At 43.8% G+C, this 19,809-nt stretch overlaps 1 protein-coding gene and 1 long non-coding RNA gene across 5 annotated transcripts in view; one reads left to right on the top strand and one right to left on the bottom strand.

Annotated features, from left to right (window-relative positions):
• The first annotated feature begins 1,943 nt into the window (after positions 1-1,943).
• Positions 1,944-19,543, top strand: LOC119123722. 4 transcript variants are annotated; one of them, XR_005098122.1, is made up of 10 exons: positions 1,972-2,037; positions 2,804-2,897; positions 2,976-3,116; positions 3,730-3,806; positions 3,963-4,050; positions 8,289-8,405; positions 13,347-13,501; positions 18,660-18,795; positions 19,298-19,374; positions 19,451-19,543. It is a non-coding gene; the product is annotated as an uncharacterized LOC119123722 (long non-coding RNA). The 4 variants fall into 4 exon arrangements; XR_005098121.1 differs by lacking the exon at positions 2,804-2,897 and having other exon boundaries at positions 1,944-2,037; XR_005098124.1 differs by lacking the exons at positions 2,804-2,897; positions 8,289-8,405; positions 13,347-13,501; ... (1 more) ...; positions 19,298-19,374; positions 19,451-19,543 and adding an exon at positions 5,592-6,636 and having other exon boundaries at positions 1,944-2,037.
• Positions 1,990-19,809, bottom strand: part of slc25a26 (solute carrier family 25 member 26) — an 18,813-nt gene continuing 993 nt past the window's right edge. The window contains exons 2-10 of the mRNA XM_037253045.1: positions 19,525-19,681; positions 18,769-18,887; positions 15,419-15,523; positions 15,287-15,334; positions 7,573-7,617; positions 5,747-5,816; positions 4,794-4,858; positions 3,804-3,877; positions 1,990-2,228 (exon numbers count right to left, since the gene is read on the bottom strand). Of these exons, the coding sequence (XP_037108940.1) occupies positions 2,129-2,228; positions 3,804-3,877; positions 4,794-4,858; positions 5,747-5,816; positions 7,573-7,617; positions 15,287-15,334; positions 15,419-15,523; positions 18,769-18,887; positions 19,525-19,681 (783 nt within the window). The 3' untranslated portion in view covers positions 1,990-2,128. The remainder of the gene's footprint in view (positions 2,229-3,803; positions 3,878-4,793; positions 4,859-5,746; positions 5,817-7,572; positions 7,618-15,286; positions 15,335-15,418; positions 15,524-18,768; positions 18,888-19,524; positions 19,682-19,809) is intronic.

The raw sequence follows: 19,809 nt of genomic DNA, 5'->3' as shown, positions 1-19,809 counted from the left end.
GAGAAGATTGCTCAAACAAAACAAGTAAAGGAACAAATCTACCACACGCTGTCCAGTATTGAATTGCAAGCAGATGTAAAAATTACAAGACATTGTGACCGTTTTGAATGAGCAATATAGAGAACCCCCGGTTGCTCAGTCACTGAATGAGGTATTCAGTGTAAAGCATTTTGACCGGTGGAAAAACCTTACATGTAACCAATTCATATTACACATCATTTACACACCACCCAAATGACCAAAGTAGAAAATGCCCACGATTAACAAACTTTTGCAACATGACATTAGTATTTATCGGAAGCACTACATCATCAGTTTCCCAACCCTTATTGCGCCAAGATCTATATTTCACAGGAAAATGTCACTGCACTTCACAAAAAGTACACTGAAATCATGGTCTTGACCAAATTTACCCAATGTGAAATGTTTATTTTATTCAGTAGACAACATGGCCAAAGACACGTTATTTGTAGTAAATAATAATCTTGGACTAATTAAGTGAATTTGGATAATTACTACGTTGGTTGGGAAGCATTCAACTTTACAGTGACTTTCAGTGTAACATATTGGAATCAGGGCAGTCACTCAGACACCCCATTAGGTACACCGCCATTTTCAAATGTACCTAATAACAGGCCACTTTATTAGGGAAATATCATGGTCAAAGGTCACAGGTGTCAAGCTCTAGTCCTCGGGGCCGCGTTCCAACATGTTTTCCAAGATTCCTTCGTTAAGTGCACCTGTGTGAAAAGTTGGGCTCCTGCAGAACGTGAAAATGAACAAAATCTTTTCACGCAGGTGTGTTTAACGAGGGTAACTTGGCAAACATATTGGAACGCGGCCCCTCGAGGACTGGAGGTCGACACCCCTGGTTTAAGTGAAAAGTGCCACACCCGCCCTCACCCCCACTTTCTGATTGGCTGGTTGATCTGTGACGTCACAAGGACACTCCATTAGGTACACCACTATTTTCAGGTGTACCTAATAACTTTATGCATTTTGTACGTGTCAAGAACGTGTATTTGACTACTTGCTCTTTATTTTGGGGGACACCAACACATATTACACAACGTAAAACACATACATATTGTCATATAAAGCAGATAACCAAATGTCAGATTTTTATGTTTTCATGCCCAAAAATATAAAAACAAGGAACAAAACACCAGACAAGTTTTAACAGAAATGTTTATTAAAATAATAATAAAAGTAAATTTCAAACCAGCAATCTAATGTGAAATTGCAGTAGATAAATTGGATAACAATATTTAGGCATGTATATGCATACACGTTATTTAAAAACTACTGTAAGTGTTATAAAATAAAGATTACCCAAAGAGAAGCATAATCTCCCCGCTGTTGCATAACGGCGCATCCTTTCATGAAATAAAAGTTAGTCGTTAGCTTGGAGAAAACGAGTACAAAAGAAGTGGTGTTTCAGAGTGTGGTTCTTTCTTTCCTTGGCAAATCATTTATCGACATTCTGGCTCACGTTCATTTACTGAATTGTTCAGCAAGGAGCCGCAACACGTTCACTGACTGATCCGTTGATGCACAGTAAGGCAGTTCACTCAGGAATCACTCACTCACTGACTCGTTCACTCACAAATCCGTCCAGTAGGTGAACGGGAAATACAATCACGACTCGTTCGTGAACGGGAAGTCATTTTCTTCTTGGTTTTGTTTTACGGCGAGGTGGCACCAGCTTCATTGGGCATTAACGACAGGACTTGCAATTTCAAGTTTGGGGTAATCTGCCAATTTAAGATTGTTCACTCTCGTTCACTGAAAAGATTCGTTCTTTTGAACCCATCGTTCACTCACGAGCCAACACGATCCTGCATGTTTTCTGTCTCCCTGGTGCAACACTCCTGATTCAAATGATCAGGAATGTTATGCAGCTTCTGCTAACCTCCCTAAATATCTGACCATTTGAATCAAGTGTGTTGCAATACAGAGACACAAAAAACATGCACAAGCTCTCGAGGACGAGAGTTGGCTACCCGTGTATTAAAGCAAGGCCTTCAGGATGTAACAGTAAGTAACCACCGATTGTGCGTAACGCACGATTTTTTGCTGACAGCAGTTCTTTGGAATGAGCCGTCAGCTACGTGACGTTCACAGACGCTTACGACAGCAAAGTCCGGCGAGTTTTCTCGTAGGCTCCCAGGAAAATAAAGCCGCCCATGCTGATGAAGGTCATCCTCGGTATGCTGCCTGCAAACAGCCTGCGGACAAATACAATTTTAGACGATGTGCTGCGACTATTAGCCATAAAATGCTACTCCCTGCTAAAGAGAGAGAAGGAAAAAGGGCGAGAGATTCCGAGCGAGATAGACATAGAGATAGATAGCGACATAGAGTTCGCGCTAGATAGCGACATAGATAGCGAGATAGAAGTCGAAATAGATGGCGAGATAGATAGCGACATAGAGATAGATCGCAAGTTAGAAATTGAATTTGAAAGCGACGTAGAAAGAGATAGCGAGGACGAGATAGAGGGCGAACTCGAGCTAGATATAGAGATAGAAATAGAGGTCAATGTAGAAATAGAGATAGATATAGAGCTAGATATGGAGACAGAGCTGGATTTAGATATAAATATAGACAGATGTAGACAAAGATATAAATATGGATAGAGTGGCTCACAGCTGTTTTATGGATTAGGGTTCAGCGCCCCCCTCCAATTCATGACCCTACCCTTCCTTTATGTCTTGCCGGCCAAACGACCCTACGACTCATTTTGACACAACTCGCAGATTGAGATGTCCCCACCCTTTTCCATGAATCGCCTTAACGACAGTCCAAATCTTCAATCAGGGATTTGAGGAGATGGCAAATTTCACCCATGCATGGTGATGACTTATTGACCTAAACGTAAAATCCAGAGAATGCAGGTAAACGAGCAAAGAGCGTCCGATTTCACCCGTCTGTGATGGCTGGTTTTGGCTCATTTCTTGTTTCATCTCATCTAGCATTACGTTTTCTGTCTGGTACGATGCCCACCCGTGGACTTCGGACGTCAGAGCTGAGGCCGGAGCTGAAACGTTTCCCTCAGCTCCCCCGCGCACCCTGACTCATGTTGACGTCGCAATCGGACCGGCTGCTATGCTCTGGTATTTCCCCACTCTCAGCCAAATCATCTCTCCTGAGGAAAGAGTCTAAAGATAGCTTTATGCTTTTACCCAAGCATGCGGCTATTTTCAAAAAGACAAAATCCCAAATCTGCTCGTGTGGGTGGATTTCTGTGCCAAAATGCAAAGAAAGAATTGTCTTTTGAACTTTTCCTTGTGAACTGTGAAAGCTGCCTAGTTGTCAGTTTGGCTGCGTCACGCCGCTCCCTCCCCGCCTGAGGTCTGCGGGGCACGCTGCACACATGGAAGCGCTTTGGAGCTCGGCTTCACCGCAATTGGGCCCATTAACATAATTGGCGCTTTAAAGCCTCAGCAATTTGTACAGGCCATGCCCGAGCGCGAGCGGCAGGCCTTTGGCCCCGCGCTACGACGGCACCCCCTTCATTTTCTCATCATGGCTTGGTTTCCCTCGAAAATAAAACCGCCTTTGCAAAACAATTTTTTTTTTTTATCAACTACAACTACCGTCGTCATCAATACGACACGTCCAAGACATGGCAGAAAAAACTTTTCCCGCATCTCCAGCTGTGGTTGTATATATTTGCCTCCCTCCACATTCAGGCCTCTGTTTTGTCTTGTAACTTTCTTACATGAGGAATGAGGTCATGCCAGAAAAGGAGCCGGGCTAAAGATGTCGTGGAAGGTCAAGCTCTGCCTCTACACACTCACCCGGTAAGCCCTTGCCGCTTCCACACATCACAAAGCACCAGTGGGATGTTGCCGCTCGCCGTGGTTGAGCCGGCCTAGGACAGACAGACAGCGGGAATGAGACACACAATAGAGGTGTGATGAGGGATAAAAAGGTCTGCTTAACTTCCTGCTTTGCAGAAACGAGAGAAAGAGAGAGAGTTTAGTCTTCAGATGAGCTTCCTTCAGCCACCGTCCACTTGACCCTTTGCTCCTCATGGACAGCCAGGTGAGAACTCCCGACAAACAGCCAGACAAGCAGTTAGAATCCTGGTCAGCCATTTGCCCAGCCAAACACACACACATGCACACACAGACACACACACACAAACCTACAGTCTAGTGCTCCTTATTTACACAATAAGGCTTAGCCGGCCGGAGAGTTTTGCATCCATCTCTGTAGGGTAACGCACACCCGCAGGACAAGGGTCAAGTCAGTGCACATGGCAAAGAGACACAAAGTCAGTGTGTGTGTGTGCGTGTGGCTGACTGAGCATGAAAGAAACAGTGGGAAGCGTCTGCAGCGAATCCTGTCAAGTCGATCTGCTTGAAGGAAAAGGTAGACTCCCCTCCACGTGACATGAACGATTGCGGCTGTGACAGGGGCACATCGCTTGCGTGTCAATGCGACTGTGTCGTGAGAGTTCCCGCGGGGACTCGAAACATTCATGTGTGTTTATGATGGGAGGATGTCCCATGAGGAGTTAACGTGCAGAACCTTCTGGTTCGCCTCTCGGAGACAAGCGGCCTTGAGATGGAAACTCTCGACGCAGTCCTTTCTGGTCCGCCCCCACAAACATGTCTGCCCAGCACGGTGCACAGTCCAGATGGGATGACAGATGTGTGTGTTTCTTCAGTGTCCCGGTTCTACCTCATTCAGTTCGCAGCCTGCGAGGCATCACCTGACAGGCTTGTTTAAAAAAGGGCCTTGTGTGCGTATGCAAGAGAGAGTGCAGAGAGACGTTTGCATACCTTGGCGAGCATAATCCTCGTCTTTGCCACGTCAAGAGGATTGGTAACAATCGCTGCCACCGCACCTACAGCCAAACACAAATATGAGGTCAGAGCCACATTAAAGGCGCACTGTCAAACACAACATACGTTCGGGTAAAATATAAAAGCAGCCATAAACGGCGAAGCGTCGTCATGGCGTTCATCGGGTGATAATATGATCCATCTGGGAGCTCCTCTGTTAGGCTACAAACACACACACACATTTTGAATCCATCTGACTCATTCCTCCCTCGAGCAATACTCGCTGACACCTAATCAGGTGATGACCTGAGATGTGTGAGCGTTGTGCGTAGTAGTTGTAGCGGTGGTCGTACTAGTGATGCGGAGTTGCTGTGACAGGCTGACTATGATTCTATTTTCACATATCTTTCCCAATACGGTCTTCGTTGGCTTCCTTCCAACTCCTCTGCCTTCCTCGACAATGGCGCACCTATCAAATGGGAAGTGGTTGAAGGCTGTAATGCCACCTCCAAATGTTTTTCTATCTCTTGGACAGGTTTTGTCTGTTCCATGTCATTGCACCCTGACGGACTCATAGTCCGGAGGTCGCACAGCTGCAGGGACCCATTCCCTAGAACCGGCTCCTCTCATCTTCCCTGATACTCATCCAGGCTGAGACGAGACCATAAAGTCTGATGTGGTTGCTGTTCATTGGCTGACATTTTCCCTCCTGACAAAAAAAAAAAAAATCCAATTTAATGCTGTTCAGTCTGGAATTGTTTTTTTCTATTCTCCCTTCATTTGTCTCTCCGCCAGCCGATTTGCTGTGTGAGTGAGGCTGAGCTTCACCAGCTGAACGAACTCCCCTCTTCCCCCCCCCCACAAGGCTGGTCTACATTGGCCTTTTCACCTCATCCAACCATGGCTCCCCTTCCACCTTTCCCCAAAACAGCACCCATAATCCGTTGCACCTGCAAAAGCTCCGCACAGCGCAGCTTGCCAAGAGTGGAGCGTGTGACCTCGTCGCTGTGACCACTGAGTCTGCAAGAGAGAGCAAAGTCAAAAGAGTTGATGAGAAAGGATAATAAAAGAGGAGAAGAGAAGGGGAAGGGCAAAGAGGGGAGCATTTTGTTGCTTGCTCCGGTCAGTGCAGACAAGTAGGACAGTAGGAGAAGCAGGAGAGATTGAGGTCATAGTTCCCAGATGCACCCAGAAAGAGAAGGCCTTTGACAGCGGGAGACAAAGGCACAATTGTGGCTACCAAAATGCAACTGTCAGAAATCAGGACACACACCGAGATACGCACACACAACGGCTGTGCAAATTAGCTGAACCATTAGCCCCCCCTTAACATTGACGGAATGTTTGACGGTCCCCTCCCCGTGCCCCCTGAGACATGATGTCACCCCAACAAAACGCAAGAAACCGCTTTTAATGTGTCCGGAGCCATGCAATTAAAGGGGGAGACAGGGCGAAGGCGCGGGCCAGGGAACACATTAAAACATTTAATTCTAAAAGAAAAGCCAAGGCGAGACGGGCACGGGTGGATTTGTAGAACACGTTATGAATTGTGAGCAATGATAATGGTGGGTGAAGAACCCATTAAACCGAGATGGGACGATCCATCTTTTCGCTGCCACTAAGGGTTACTCAGCTGTAAATATGTTACTGTGTATTAATCACTGGGTACTATTATTGTAAATGATGATATGAAGAGATAGGACAGATGCAATAATAAAAAAGGGGGTATTTTAAATGGCAATAAAAATTGCTAGCATTATTTCTTTTTTTTTAAAAAGTAAAGACAATTTGTAATTTTAGTATTGAAACAAAGTCAATGCACAATTTGACTTTGCGGGCCACATAATATGATGTTGTAGACCAGGGGTCCCCAACCCCCGGTCTGCGGACCGGTACCGGTCCGTGGGTCACTTGGTACCGGGCCGCCAAGCCGCACAAATATATATATATTTTTTTATCGACGATCAATTAATTCAGGTCAAGACGCTCGTCCCGGTCACGTGACATGTTTCCCCAGTCGAGCCCGCAAAGCTAGCAAAATGAATAAGAATTTATTTTGAAAAATATAGAAAAAATTGGCGATTCTCTCCCAATTATATCCGCCGGTTCAGGTCAAGACGCTCGTCTCGGTCACGTGACATGTCACCTCATTCGAGCCAGGTAAGCCTAGCAAAAATGAGCAAGAAACAGAGATGTTTGGAAAGCTTCTTCGGAAAGGGAAAAAAGCTCAATGAGGAGACGGAAGAAGAAGAGGCTACGACTTCTAAGAAAAGGAAAGCTGCATTTAAAAGAAAGTCCTACTTCAAATTTGGAGTTTTCGCCACAGGTGACTGACTTGCCAAGCAAGCCCACTCTGCATAATATGTGGCGACTGGCGACAGGCTAGCTAACGAGGCAATGAAGCCTTCAAAAGTGCTTGGGCACATGGAGACCAAGCATCCTGTATTAAAAGACAAACCTTAACCACTTCGGGTGTCATTGTCTCCGATTACGCCGGCTCGTTTCTGAGAAACAAGCTCAGTGCTCCCACGAATTCAACGTAATGGTGAGTTTTATTTTCATGTCGTTTATACTTGTTTTTATATGCCAGTCGTACCATTTTATTTCATCGTATTTATATATTTATTATAAATGTATTATTTATTTATACAAATGTATTATTTCTTTATATAAAGGCCGGTCCGCGAACATTTTTCTGACACGTAACCGGTCCGTGGCGCAAAAAAAGGTTGGGGAACACTGTTGTAGACCAACCAAGGAAGTATGTATAACGTACCTTTAAATATTCCCAAAGTGGAAACTGCACCAGAGAAAACGGAATCTGAAAAACACAATATTGGAATTGGGGGGGGGGGTCAAGGAAGACCAAGTTAAAATAAAGTGACACTGATCTTTGATGCTGTTAGGGTTTGATCACAGCAACAAGGGCATCATTCAACCATCTGCGCTTCTCGTTCCGATCTGTTTCATCACACATCTACACAAGTGTGTTTATGACATTTCATGAGCTAATTAAACACTTGGTCCAAAGCGAGTTGACCTCATCTAAACAGTCAATCTGGACATAGTCAAACTCAGCACGTATCTGCAACATCTGCTCTCAGAGCGCGGAGAGAGAAATTGCCAAGCGCTTTGCAAATCATTTACAACTAATCGGAGATTTATTTGGACTTGACAAAGTTTGTTGCTGAATTGGGATTTTACAGGCGTAATTAGTTGCTCCTAATAGGGCTGTTTCTGCACGACGAGAGCCAGACTGAAGCGAGTTCAGGAGCAGGTCGCTAACAGTTTAGTGAGTTTACTGAGCTCTGCAAGAACATCCCCACTCAGTAAAACAAATGTCTGTCGAGAGGAAGAGTTAAGAGAGTTTCGTGGTAAATGCTCGACGTGTGTTTCTTTACACAGCTCATTTCTATCAACTTTGTGACTGCATCGCAAGAACCATAAAATTTGTAGTGTCTGTGGCTGACTCTGCTCCTCTGTCCTCTCCAGGCAGACAGAAGAAAATCCAGTCCCTCTGTGGAGATGATCTGCAATCTTATTAAATGTAGGTCCAGCCAGGACAATACGAGGAATGAGAGCTCCCCCCTGTTTTCCAGCTGTGAGCAGGTGAGAGGGTTCTTTTCCAAAGAATAAAAGCACCCTTGTCTTTTATTAGCAGTCCAAAGAGTTTTGCAACGTTCCCAAGCCAAGGAAACAGATAGACTTTCGCGATGACATGCGGAAAGTGGAATTTGAATGCAAAATTGTTTTTGATTGTATAGCAGCCTGCTAATACAAATTCTGAGACCAATAATAATGATAAGAACGGACAGATGGCTTCTGCAGTGGATTTGAAAAAAAAACAGATCCACACCATATGCATGCTGGTAAAAGGCTGAAACAACTGCCATAGTCATCTTTTGTTTGGCCGAGATGAACATTTTAAAATCTGAAGCTCAGACCCCACCGATCTGTAACAGACATGGCTCAAATTCTGGACTGGCTCCAAATCCTACGTACTGGCTTGGCACAGACTACAATAAAAACAGATAATCTCTTAAAGTAGTGCAATGGAGTTGAGTCTATTCTGGCAAAAATCCTGTCAAAATAAGGCTCTGCATCTTGGCTACATAGTGAAAACTTTGTTCCAGGAGCTCAGCGGCATCTGCTCTCAAAGCCCTCAAACATCTGTGTTATCCGGCTGGCCCGCAGGGAGACGATTCCACGGCTGGGAAACAAAACGATTTCCCCGCATACATACCTGCCATATGGCTAGCTTATATTTTTTTGCATGCTAATATCATTGCACTTGATTATTTTTCACCTGTCGCGGGCGTGTCGGAGATGAAGCATGAGACGTGCTCGCCGACACATTTTGCGGCTGATGGATTGTGACAGCGCCACTTGCTCTCCCTGTCAAGTTCTATATACTATTCATACGGAGATGTGGACTGCGTCACTCTGCTAATACAACTCCAGCTTGTGTGTTTGTGTGTACAAAGTATCGTCGCCAAATGTATTAGCGGGGACTTTATTAGTATTCCGAGAGGCTTCGGCCTGTCACAGGTCCTTAGGCGCTCGGCGGAGGGCAGAAAAACACATGTCAAAATATATTCCGCATGAGCCTGATTGGAGGACAAGCCAGTTGGCTGCAATTTGACAAACGACTTTTAATAGGTCAGACTGCCGCTTGTGCATACTGATGAGGTTTTGAAAAGAGAGCAAGGCAAGATGATGGATGTAGAGACAGAAACAAGAAGGCAAATGGATGAGTAGCGGCGGCCATGCCAACCGAGAAATGGTATTAGTCTTCTTTCTGCAAATATCTCATCCTCATATTTTTTTTAAGCGATAAAACCTCTACTACTAGTTGCTACCTCCTAAAAATAAATCAACATGTTGTTGGCGTATCGTCACAATTGTATCATATTAAACAATCGGACAGTATCGAGCCAAACAATCAGAGAAAGATGTAATCCCCTAAAAATTTGACAGTGATGATGACCAGTCGCCCTGTACCTAAGCAAAGAAAGTCAAACCTTGAAAAGAAATCAGGAACAAGTATGTGCTGAGTCTGTTCCACACTTGCCACCAGATGTGGAGCAAATGATTCATGAGCTGGAGAATGCAGCTGGATCCCATGTTAGTACTTGATACCCAATGACCACTGCAAATCCATCTGTCAAAATGTCCCTAAGCCCTTGGATTTGGAATCCACTGCAAGAGTTATGGAGCATTAAGAATTTCAGATGCAATTTATAAAACGAGCGAATAAAATTGGATTGGAAACAATCTCGGGTTGATCAGGAATTAAGATAACGGTTGTGCTGGTGCAGCACATTTAGGTGCATTAAGTCGTTTTCCAATTGCATCACACTCTACTTTTTCCAAAATTGGAGCCCTTATTTTATCCGATCCAACTTTTTCTTCACAGAGGGATAAACTCCATCTGAGAATTCGGACAAAAATGTTTGTAAAGCAACGTATAATGTGTAATGTCATAATAATTGCTGGTGATTAACATGAACTGACTGTAACAAAATAATCCTTCTCAAATACTGATGGCTATCTACGAAAAATTTATAATACAAATCAAATTTATAATACTCAAATGTGTAGAAACAAGTTGCGTTAGGATGATTTTTTTTCCTAATAAAAAATCCAGATGGTAGTCGGATGGGGAAGCGATCAGCAGTGGCCATTGTCATAAAGTCAAATGAAAGTGGGTCAAGAGAAGACCACAAGTCCACATTTATCTGCTAATACGACATGATCGATTCTCTTAAGGAAGGATGAACTGTTACAGATAGACATATAACCAAGTTAAAAATGTTACAATATCTTCAAGTGAATATAAGTTTCAAAAATTGCATAAAAAGTGAATGTTCAAACATAGCTATCAGTTGACTGGCTTATTGCTGTTGAGTGATTGCTGGCTGTAGGTGACATTGATTGGTCTCTTAGATTAGGATTGTGTGCGTGTAGACAATTTGTGTTTACTTTGTCCTATCATTTTACAGGTGTGTTGGATATTGTGTTATCATTTTGAAAGTAAGAGTGGGAGTGCAATCTCTTCAATGAAACATTGAGTAGATGAAGTAACAATAAAAAGGGCGACTTTGGAAATTTAATTAAGCTTCATAGAATAAAAAAACTCAGATGAGCTACCTCTCACTTTCCAAATTTGTACAGTGTAACTGTAAGGAGTGTTCACCCTAGACTAGAGCGATTGGCAATCACTCATCTGAGCCTTTCCAGATCCCCTGTGCTGCACAAACTAGATAGAACGTGTCTGACTGCACTTGCTGAAGAATTCCACCTGACAGTTTTGAATGCCAAATGCTCAACTCCATGTGTGTGTGTGTGTGTGTGTGTGTGTGTGCGCGCGCGCGTATTTAACAAACCAAACCGGAGAAATTTAAGCAAGGCATCTCCCACAAGCCAATCAAACAACTGTCCCCTGTCGCCTCAAGCTGCTTCATCCTCGCAAATGTCAGTGTGGGTGCAGTATTCATAACAAATGAGGACATGTTTCGAGGGAGACAAGGGAGCTAATTAAAGTCGAGTAAAGCATGTTAAGGAATTTGGTAGGCAAGTGGCGATTTGCTGACAAAAAGTAGACAAGATTTTAGACTCACTAAAAGGAAGTCTAAATGGTGGCACAGGGGGTGTGATGCGTTTTTGGTGGATTTGATGCAGGCGGATAGATTTGGTGCTGCATGGATGTGTGTGTGTGCGGGGGGGGGGGGGGGGGGGGGGGCAGAGTTAGACTGCGCTTTGTATTGGACTTGTGTGAGTATGAAATTAGGGCCCAGTGTGTGTGTGTGCGTGCATGAGTGTGAACTCTGAATGTGTCTGAATAAACATGCCTCTTGATTAATGATTCTTCCTTCACAAATAAGTGAGACGAACACATTAATAACATGGCATCACGCCAATGTAGCCTCGGGCCAAGACTCAATCAACAGATGTTAGTGTGTAATTGAGGCACCGGCACTCCTAAAACGACAGGTCAAAACTGACTTGGCCAGCAGCAAAAACCCTCGCCTGGATAAGAGAGCCTAAGTTGAGCGAGGCGATTCGAACGGAGATTCAAATCAGCCCATTGATTTTTCTTTCAACGTGACTTGATCCTTTTAGCACAGCAGACGAGGGGGCAAATTTACAAAGCAAAGATGGATCCATTCCCAACAGTCCAAAACCAGTAAAACCAGTTGCAGGAACAGTTGTTGGCTATGGTCCCGGTGTTTATCATCTTAAAGATTTATAATATTTTGAATATTAACTGTCCATGCAAAACTGTGCCCCTGAGAGTATTTGCATACAAGTTGGGTGGGCTATTTCACAAAGTTTCCGGCTTTCATAGGAACACTTGTGTTTGTGTCGTTTCTGATTGTACCGCATTGAGAGGACTAAGAAACAATTATACCGTATTATGATTTTAAAGCTAAAACAATAAATATAGTGATAGCTTTATATTTTGCAGACATGTAGATTTAAAATTGCAACAAAACTACACATAATTCCCTATAGTCAAAGTCCAACTGAGCCTGTTCCAGGAAAGGGAAATGAATGGCTTTGAACTGCTAACCTTGGCCGGTGTTGAGACAGATAATGCTCCTGCTGCAACTGACACTTAAGATCACTTTCGTGCGTCGGACATTAAGCAGTGACATCACAGCGTGCCCCTTGACTTTCAGGCATTTTGTTCCAGATGCTGCTGGGTCGTTAGCGCCCCTGCGACCAAGATGATGGCTGAGGCAGAGGTAGAGAAAAAAAAAAAAAAAAAAAACGAGGGGGCCGGGCTTCTGTTAGCAGAGGCGGGGACAAAACAGGGGGACACGTTGGGTTGCCAGGGCAGGTGCAGTTTTTCAGGAGCCCTCTGGGAATAACACAGTGCCGGACAACCCTTCATGTACACAAAAAAAGTAAAATCCTAATTTTATTAATAAATTCGTTAAAAGTCTTTCCCTAGACTTGTGTTGTAAAAAAAAAAAAAAATCTCTTTAGTCAAATGCTACTCATGGACTGCAGTACGTTGTATTAGGTTACTTGTCTGCTAAACTCAAGTAGAACAGGCATACTTTTCAAGCGTTATTTTTGCATCTTGCTGTCGAGGGAATTATGGATCACCTTCAATCTGCTCCGCTGGCACTAAATTCCAAACGATAAGGGCATATTCCTGAAACTCATTTCCTTTGACATGACATCCAATCCACTCTAGTTTCACTTTCCTCCCAGCCTCCACCTACCACAACTCTACTGCTCGACACGATTAAAACCACATGCAGGGCGCCAGAGGTTTTCTGGATGGATTGACGCAAGCAAAGTTGCGGGAAGAAAATAAAGCCACAAGGCTCTTAATGAAAACATGGCCTCAATGTTAATGTCATGTGAACGGGTGGGTGGCAGGTGCAAAAACAACCACAAGTGACCCTCCGCATCAGAAAATGCCAGCTACTATAAGTGGTAGCAACTCTGAAGGCACAGACACCTGCTTTACAAATAATATCCAGAAATGATGAATTGAGCTTGACATAAGTGTGTCTGTATGTGTGTGATCCATAGGCCTCAGGGGCAAAGCCTTCAAATGCCTTATCCAGAAGAGTCATGGGCTCTTCTTGAGTCAAGTCGGCACCATGCAGAGCACACGTGCAGGCCTGACAGCGCAGCAGCAGATCTCTGCGCATCTGCCAGCAAAAGCAGCCTGACACTGAAAACTGGTAAACTACTTTTTTTTTTTTTTTAATTGGATACTTTTTCCCGATGAGTCTCATCTAATGAAGTATCTCAATGTGTGTACACGTGGGAGAATGGCAGTTGCATCTTTAGCGTCATTGCAGATCACAGAAAGTCAGACAACCACACTTGGTCAGGTCAAGTCACGTCAAGGGCCTTATCACCCAAAAGTCAACAAGTCATTTAAGGCTTCTCTCAAAGAGCAAATACTAGATGAGGCAACACAGTAGCTAATCTGAATTGTCTTGCTGCGTCTAATGACTTGAATAGTGTGCAGTGAGTGCGCTCAATAGTCAATCAACTGGGGCTCAAGGTGCCTCAGACTGTCACTTTCACTTAAAGCCACAGTCATTATACCCACGAAACCAATAAAATATCTAATAGCTCATCTCCGACTCATTACGCCGTTTCAAATTGGTGCAGTTTACATCAAATTGAACGTCACCTTACAGAGCTTTAGATGGAACGCTGACGGCATGTAGTCAGTGTAGTGGCTGATATTCCAAACTCAAGTGTGATGAGGTGATGGAGCGATAAGAGGGGGGGGGAAGTAGAGCCAAGGGAAAATCTGAGATCCACTTTCGGCAAGACTGAGATTAGCCTGCCACCTTGTGGTACAACAAGGCAATGCAAAACATATAACTGTTTTTTGTTTTGTTTTTAGCAGTACTATCCCAAAAACAAGTCAATCCATTTTCATAAAAGTTTGTGGTTGTCTCTTTTTTTTTTTTTTTGTGGTTACAAATTCAACTCAGATGTGACAATTTGCCAAAAATGACATATTATGGACTTACGGCTTTTCAACTGTCTTGTATACAAGCAGTTGTTTCTTTTGAACAACCACATAAATCAGTCATGCGTCTATTTCTGATAAAGTGCCTGAGAGCGAGATGCTCTGCATAATTGACACGATAACAAACAATCCCATCCCCATCCTCGTGCTCGACCCGCTTGCATCGCCCCCTAATGTGCTATCATGCCCATCAGGAATGTCTTCTGAAGGCTATGAAATGGATACACAGCACAGGTAGGACCCCAATTAGTCGGTGGGCCAGAGAGGAGAGCGGCACGCCACAGCTCATAAACAAACTTATCTTGACAGAGTCGCTTGGCCAAAGCAGGGAGATAGGCGGCTTGTGAAGGGGGCAAAGAGAAAACGGATTACCTTCCCGACAAGCGTCAAAGCCAATCACGGCACGGGATCCTTTGCTGTTGCCGCGCCACGTATCCCCGCTGCCAACGCCGCGATTCATCTGCCCGTGTTAGTATGCACGCAGGTCGTGCGCCGGGCTACAAATGTATTCATTTATTCTGAGTCCCTGCGAGAAATCACAGTGTCTTGTTGTCCTTTTCTCCCCCCCCCCAGCTGTCCAGATGGAATTTGCGTGAATAACATCAGTTTAGTGAGGCAGAAAATAAGTACAGGCTCGCACGGCGGAGGGGACGAGATTACGCCCTCTCCCACCTCCACACACCCAAAAACAAACAAACAAACAAACAAAACAAAAGAAGACAGAAGTGTCACCTTCATATACTTCTTTGTGTGTCGGAACCCTCCCGTATTTGCTTCCAGAGTAGCTGGAGTAGAAATCAACTTTGATATTTGACTATCGTTTTTAGACTCAAGAAAATCAAACAACTACGGTTGTCGGATGAAATTATTTTTCATTGTTTTGCTGTTATGATGCAAAGTACTTCATAAAAAGAGTCCTTAGTTTGATAAACATTGGTATTAAACATAAGGAATGAGAAAAGAGAAATAATCGTACCTCTCTGAGGACTGTACTGCTAAAGCCTCTGTACAAGCCTCGGACACCCTGACAGGAAAGAATACAAATGTGATAAACAACACTGAATGGCTGACAAAAAAAAAAAAAAAAGAAGTGTCTCTATCGTTGTACCTCTTCCTTGAGTATGACCACAAGCATGTGGTATGTGCTGAATGACGTCGACACTTGCGTCCTTTGCTTAACCACCTCTGCGGGCACTCGGATCAGACACGCCACCTACAAGATGGGAGTAGAAGAAATTTTAGGGAAACTTTCCCCACTGTGCTCCAGTCAAAGGAGAAGTTACAACTGCTTTACTGCCAGAGTTCAGACAATTAACATGGGAGAACAAACAACAGACATGTCACCTGAGTGCCAGGTCAAAAGGTCACCAGGCGTACTGTGTCGGTATCCAAGCTTGCGCTGCCATCAAAATTGGAACACCCACAAAGACGTTACGTGGCGCTTGGTTCCGACACATCGACCATATGTCGAAAGCAAAAGCTAGATGTGACTATTCCAGCTTCATGAATCCCATCTCCCCAAAAGGGCTGGCAAAGCTGCCCACCTGGCGACGAGACTTAGCCCATCGGTGGCTCCAGCTAGTCCAACAGATGTCAGAGTGCCACTGTCACTTTCGCCACTACACAAAGGAAAGCGTGAGCAAGCAGTTGCAATAAAAAAAGAATTGTGACTCTTCTCACTTCCTTATTTAGCTTCAAGCTCGAACAAAAGTTTGAGGAGATGGTCCCTCGAGGATATTGCTATAAAAAAACAATGTGGGGGGGGGGTAAAGGCAATCCCAACAGCTGTTAGAGGACTCCAGTCACAGACAAAAGGGTGACTTGGAAACAAGTCTGTGATTATAGGGAAGACGTGACGTGATGAGCGTGCAAGCACAATCAACAGTTGAACAGCTGAAGCATGACAAGTGGCTCAAATCGAAATGTAATTCATTTATTGTTTGCTGAGTGCGTCTTTGGATACCATCATGTGAACTTGACTTTAGTGGCAGACTCCCAATCTCTGGTCAGGTGTTGAGTCATTTTAAGCATGGAGCAATAGCACCACCAAGTGGTTAAATATCCACATGCCAGCCCTTATTATGTCAGCCGCGGTCATCTTTTTTTTATACCAAGTAACCGTTTATAATACATTGCATGACATGTTTTTCCTAAAACAATCTTTCAAAGAATCAAAGTAAGGAGGCTTAATAGAAATAAAGTGTCCCTGACAAGTCATTGCTGATTAAATTGGACTGCAGTTGAGATCTCTTTTCTTCTCCTGTCACTGCAAAGGTGAATTCAGAAATTGGATCGATCAATTCAAACAAATAGATTTAGGGACACTTTTCATTTGGAAGTTGTTTGGGTAGATTATGCAATATACTAAAACCAATCTTAGATCAGTGAAAACGAATGTTGACGTGACAGGCAAACTGCTGCAACAAATGGGAAATTATCAACACTTTTCCCTCTGTCTGCAAATATGATTAGGACATGACAGTTTATGTATATATATTCATTAAATACAAACAATACATGACAGTTTCTGTATATTCAATTAAATACAAACAAGGCAGAATAAACATGTGGAACTTGTTCATTTGCGGGAAAACGTAACTAGTTTTCTGCCGTTTAAAAAAATTCATTTGGACATTATTATGATCTTTCTCTGAACCTCATCCATTAAAACCTTAAATGATGAAGTAATGGGGAAAAATATAAGACACATAAGATGGGTGGAGAGGCTGGAGTAAAACGGGTCATGCAGAAAAAAGCAAGTTATGAGGACACGGGATGTCTCCCAACTTTGAAACAACAGCCAATAAATCAACAGAGCGCTGCGCTTCGAGGCAGGCATGGATTATTTCTCAGTGCCAACTTCAAGTAGCTGCCAGTTTTACCATCTTCGACTCCCCACTATATTTTCCCGTACACCCTCCCATGGATGTGAGGTAAGAGAAAGGGTACGGCGGGGTGGGTGGAGCGGCGAAAGAAGGCTGCTGCCGCCCGCCTTTGACAAATGAGCTTTCACAGCAGACGTCGAGCGAATGGGAATGAAGATAAATCTGATCTAATGGCTGGATAACAGCCTGCTCGAGCCTGACAGCCACCATCATCTTACACATTCTTTATGGGAGCGTCACCAAGCTGCTGCAGCTTGGTTGGGGTGTGTGCAGGTGTGTCGCAATGACTTTTGTTTACACGTGAGCCCTTCCTTCACACAGGCTACTATGGAAATAATTATTACAGTTATGATAAAGATTTCAGACATTAAAGAATTTTGAACATAATGAGCAATTACTTGCTCAAGCCATAAATGAGCAAACAAATGCTCCTTCGTTAAATAGTAGTAGACCGTACAATCAACTTGTCGCCACCTATTGACAACATAATAAAACAAAAGAATATTTACATAGTATGTCATTTGAATTATATTATAACAACAAAACGTATTTAACTTACTGTAAAAATCGAACACTAAATCTAATATAAGATTTATCCAGCAGTGTCCTTTAAACATTTTGAATTTAGATTTTAGGATGCATTTGTTAAAGAAACTTTAGTCAAACAAAACGGATCATTTGCCTCACACTAAGTTGCTCCACTAACATTTTAATGACTGCTTTCATCACATCCTCACCGAGCTGCCACACTCACAACAGACCAATAATGAAGACTCAAGAGACAATATGTGCTTGCGATTGCATCATCGCGCCAACATTTAGACCTCGGATACGACTTAGCGCTAAGGTAGCCTTTTCACGGCCAAGCCCGAAGATTACTCTTTTGAAGCGCACGCATGCGGAAGGCCGACTCAAGTGGGCTACTGAAACTGCTCTGCTCCACATATCCATCTTTGATGTGCTCAAATCCAGAACAGCGGGAAATGGGTGAACGCTAGTAACGAACTCGGCCTCACCTTTCACACTTATCTGGCTTTAGCCACGAACAAAGAGTTGAAACCAAGTGCAATTTCTTTTTAGGGGATCATCCACTCCTGCAGTGATGTCTCTGTTATAATGATCGTTGCGACTGAATTTGCACTAATGTGAAAGTCAACGGGGCGAGACTCCGCAGGGACGCAGACCCACGGGGAATATAAGCCAGTTTCATAAACATGCAAAACTTGGGGAAATTACATCCATCGAAAAGCCATGAATACAGAAAGCCTCGTGCCGTGGTATCGCAGGGGGGCATCCCCTTTTTCTGTACCCCCTATCCCTTTATGCCAATATGAATACCCGTGGCCCACTGAGCATGACTGTGAGAGTATAGGTAGAGGAAATTACACTGCTCTTAGCTTTCAGTCACTGGAGAAACCGGGGCCAGCATGGTGAATTAACTAATGAGATTGTTTTTTTATCCAGCAGGGGAAGTAAATACGGGGATGGCCCGAGAGAGAGCCACCCAGCTGGACCTCGAAGGCAGAGAGGAACGAACTGCATCGACAAATACAACAGCGGCAGTCACACTTACCGTCTCACCCAGGGAGGCCGCCAGCATGTGAGTGACTGAAGCCACCGATGGGTCTTTTAGCATTCCGCCGGAACCAAGGAAGGACTTTGTGTACTCGTAGGTGACAAAAAAGGCAGCGGCTGAAAGCAAGCAAAGCGGCCAAGTGGTTAAACCTAATATTATTTAATTTGCCTCTCTAGCAGTGACTGAGCTCACCGGTGGGATGGTGGTTGCATTTGCAAAAACACAAAACACAGGAACTGCTAGCGGCATCAGCGGCTATGTTCAGTTAGTTGTATACAGCATCAGGGAATCCTTTTTTGTTTCATATTTAAAATTCCAGAATTTTTCTTTTTCAATATTTCTATTACTTTGAGGTGTTTAGGGGTTTTCAATGCATTTCAATGGGCGTGTCAATTGCATTAGCTAGCTATGAGATAGCAAAAATCCATGTCCTATTGACTCCACTGAGTCCACTGTTTATCCTTTTATTTTGTGGCTGAGGTATTCACTCTCATTGTTTTTCCCCAACCTCCGTGGATAATAACAGAATGCTAAAAAGACGACTTCATTGGGCTTGTAAACACTTAATGACCAGAGGTGGCAAATCAACCACTCGACCGGCAGGTAAACAAGCTCATTTACCTACTGTTTTAAGTACATGCACCTTTGGGTAAAGCCAAACTGTGGTTTTTACTTTCAGCACCTGGATTTGCCGCCTCTGCATAAGACAACAGAACAACACAGTGCTCGCTGCAATCACCCTCACTGTCTTACCACTCGGAAATGAGCCGAGAGCAGCAGATGGGACCCCTGCATAGATGCCCCTGAAGCCCCCGGCTCTGTAGAAGCCTTGCTGGCTCTGCAGTCTGGTCTTAATGGTGTCCAGTGGGAAAAGGGTGAGGTCCACACACATGCCGGCACACCCTCCAGCCTGGGGAACATAATAAGCACTGTTAAAGCTATAGTGCCTTTTCTATTTTTTTTGTTTGATTGTACGGAGCATCATAAATTTTACCTGTCGCTTTCTCTTCTAATATAAAACACAAAAACTAATAAACA

The sequence above is a fragment of the Syngnathus acus genome, chromosome 5 (genome assembly GCF_901709675.1).
Source record: "Syngnathus acus chromosome 5, fSynAcu1.2, whole genome shotgun sequence".
NCBI lineage: Eukaryota > Metazoa > Chordata > Actinopteri > Syngnathiformes > Syngnathidae > Syngnathus > Syngnathus acus.
Note: the sequence above shows the minus strand (reverse complement) of the source record. Positions and strands in the feature narration are given on the sequence as shown.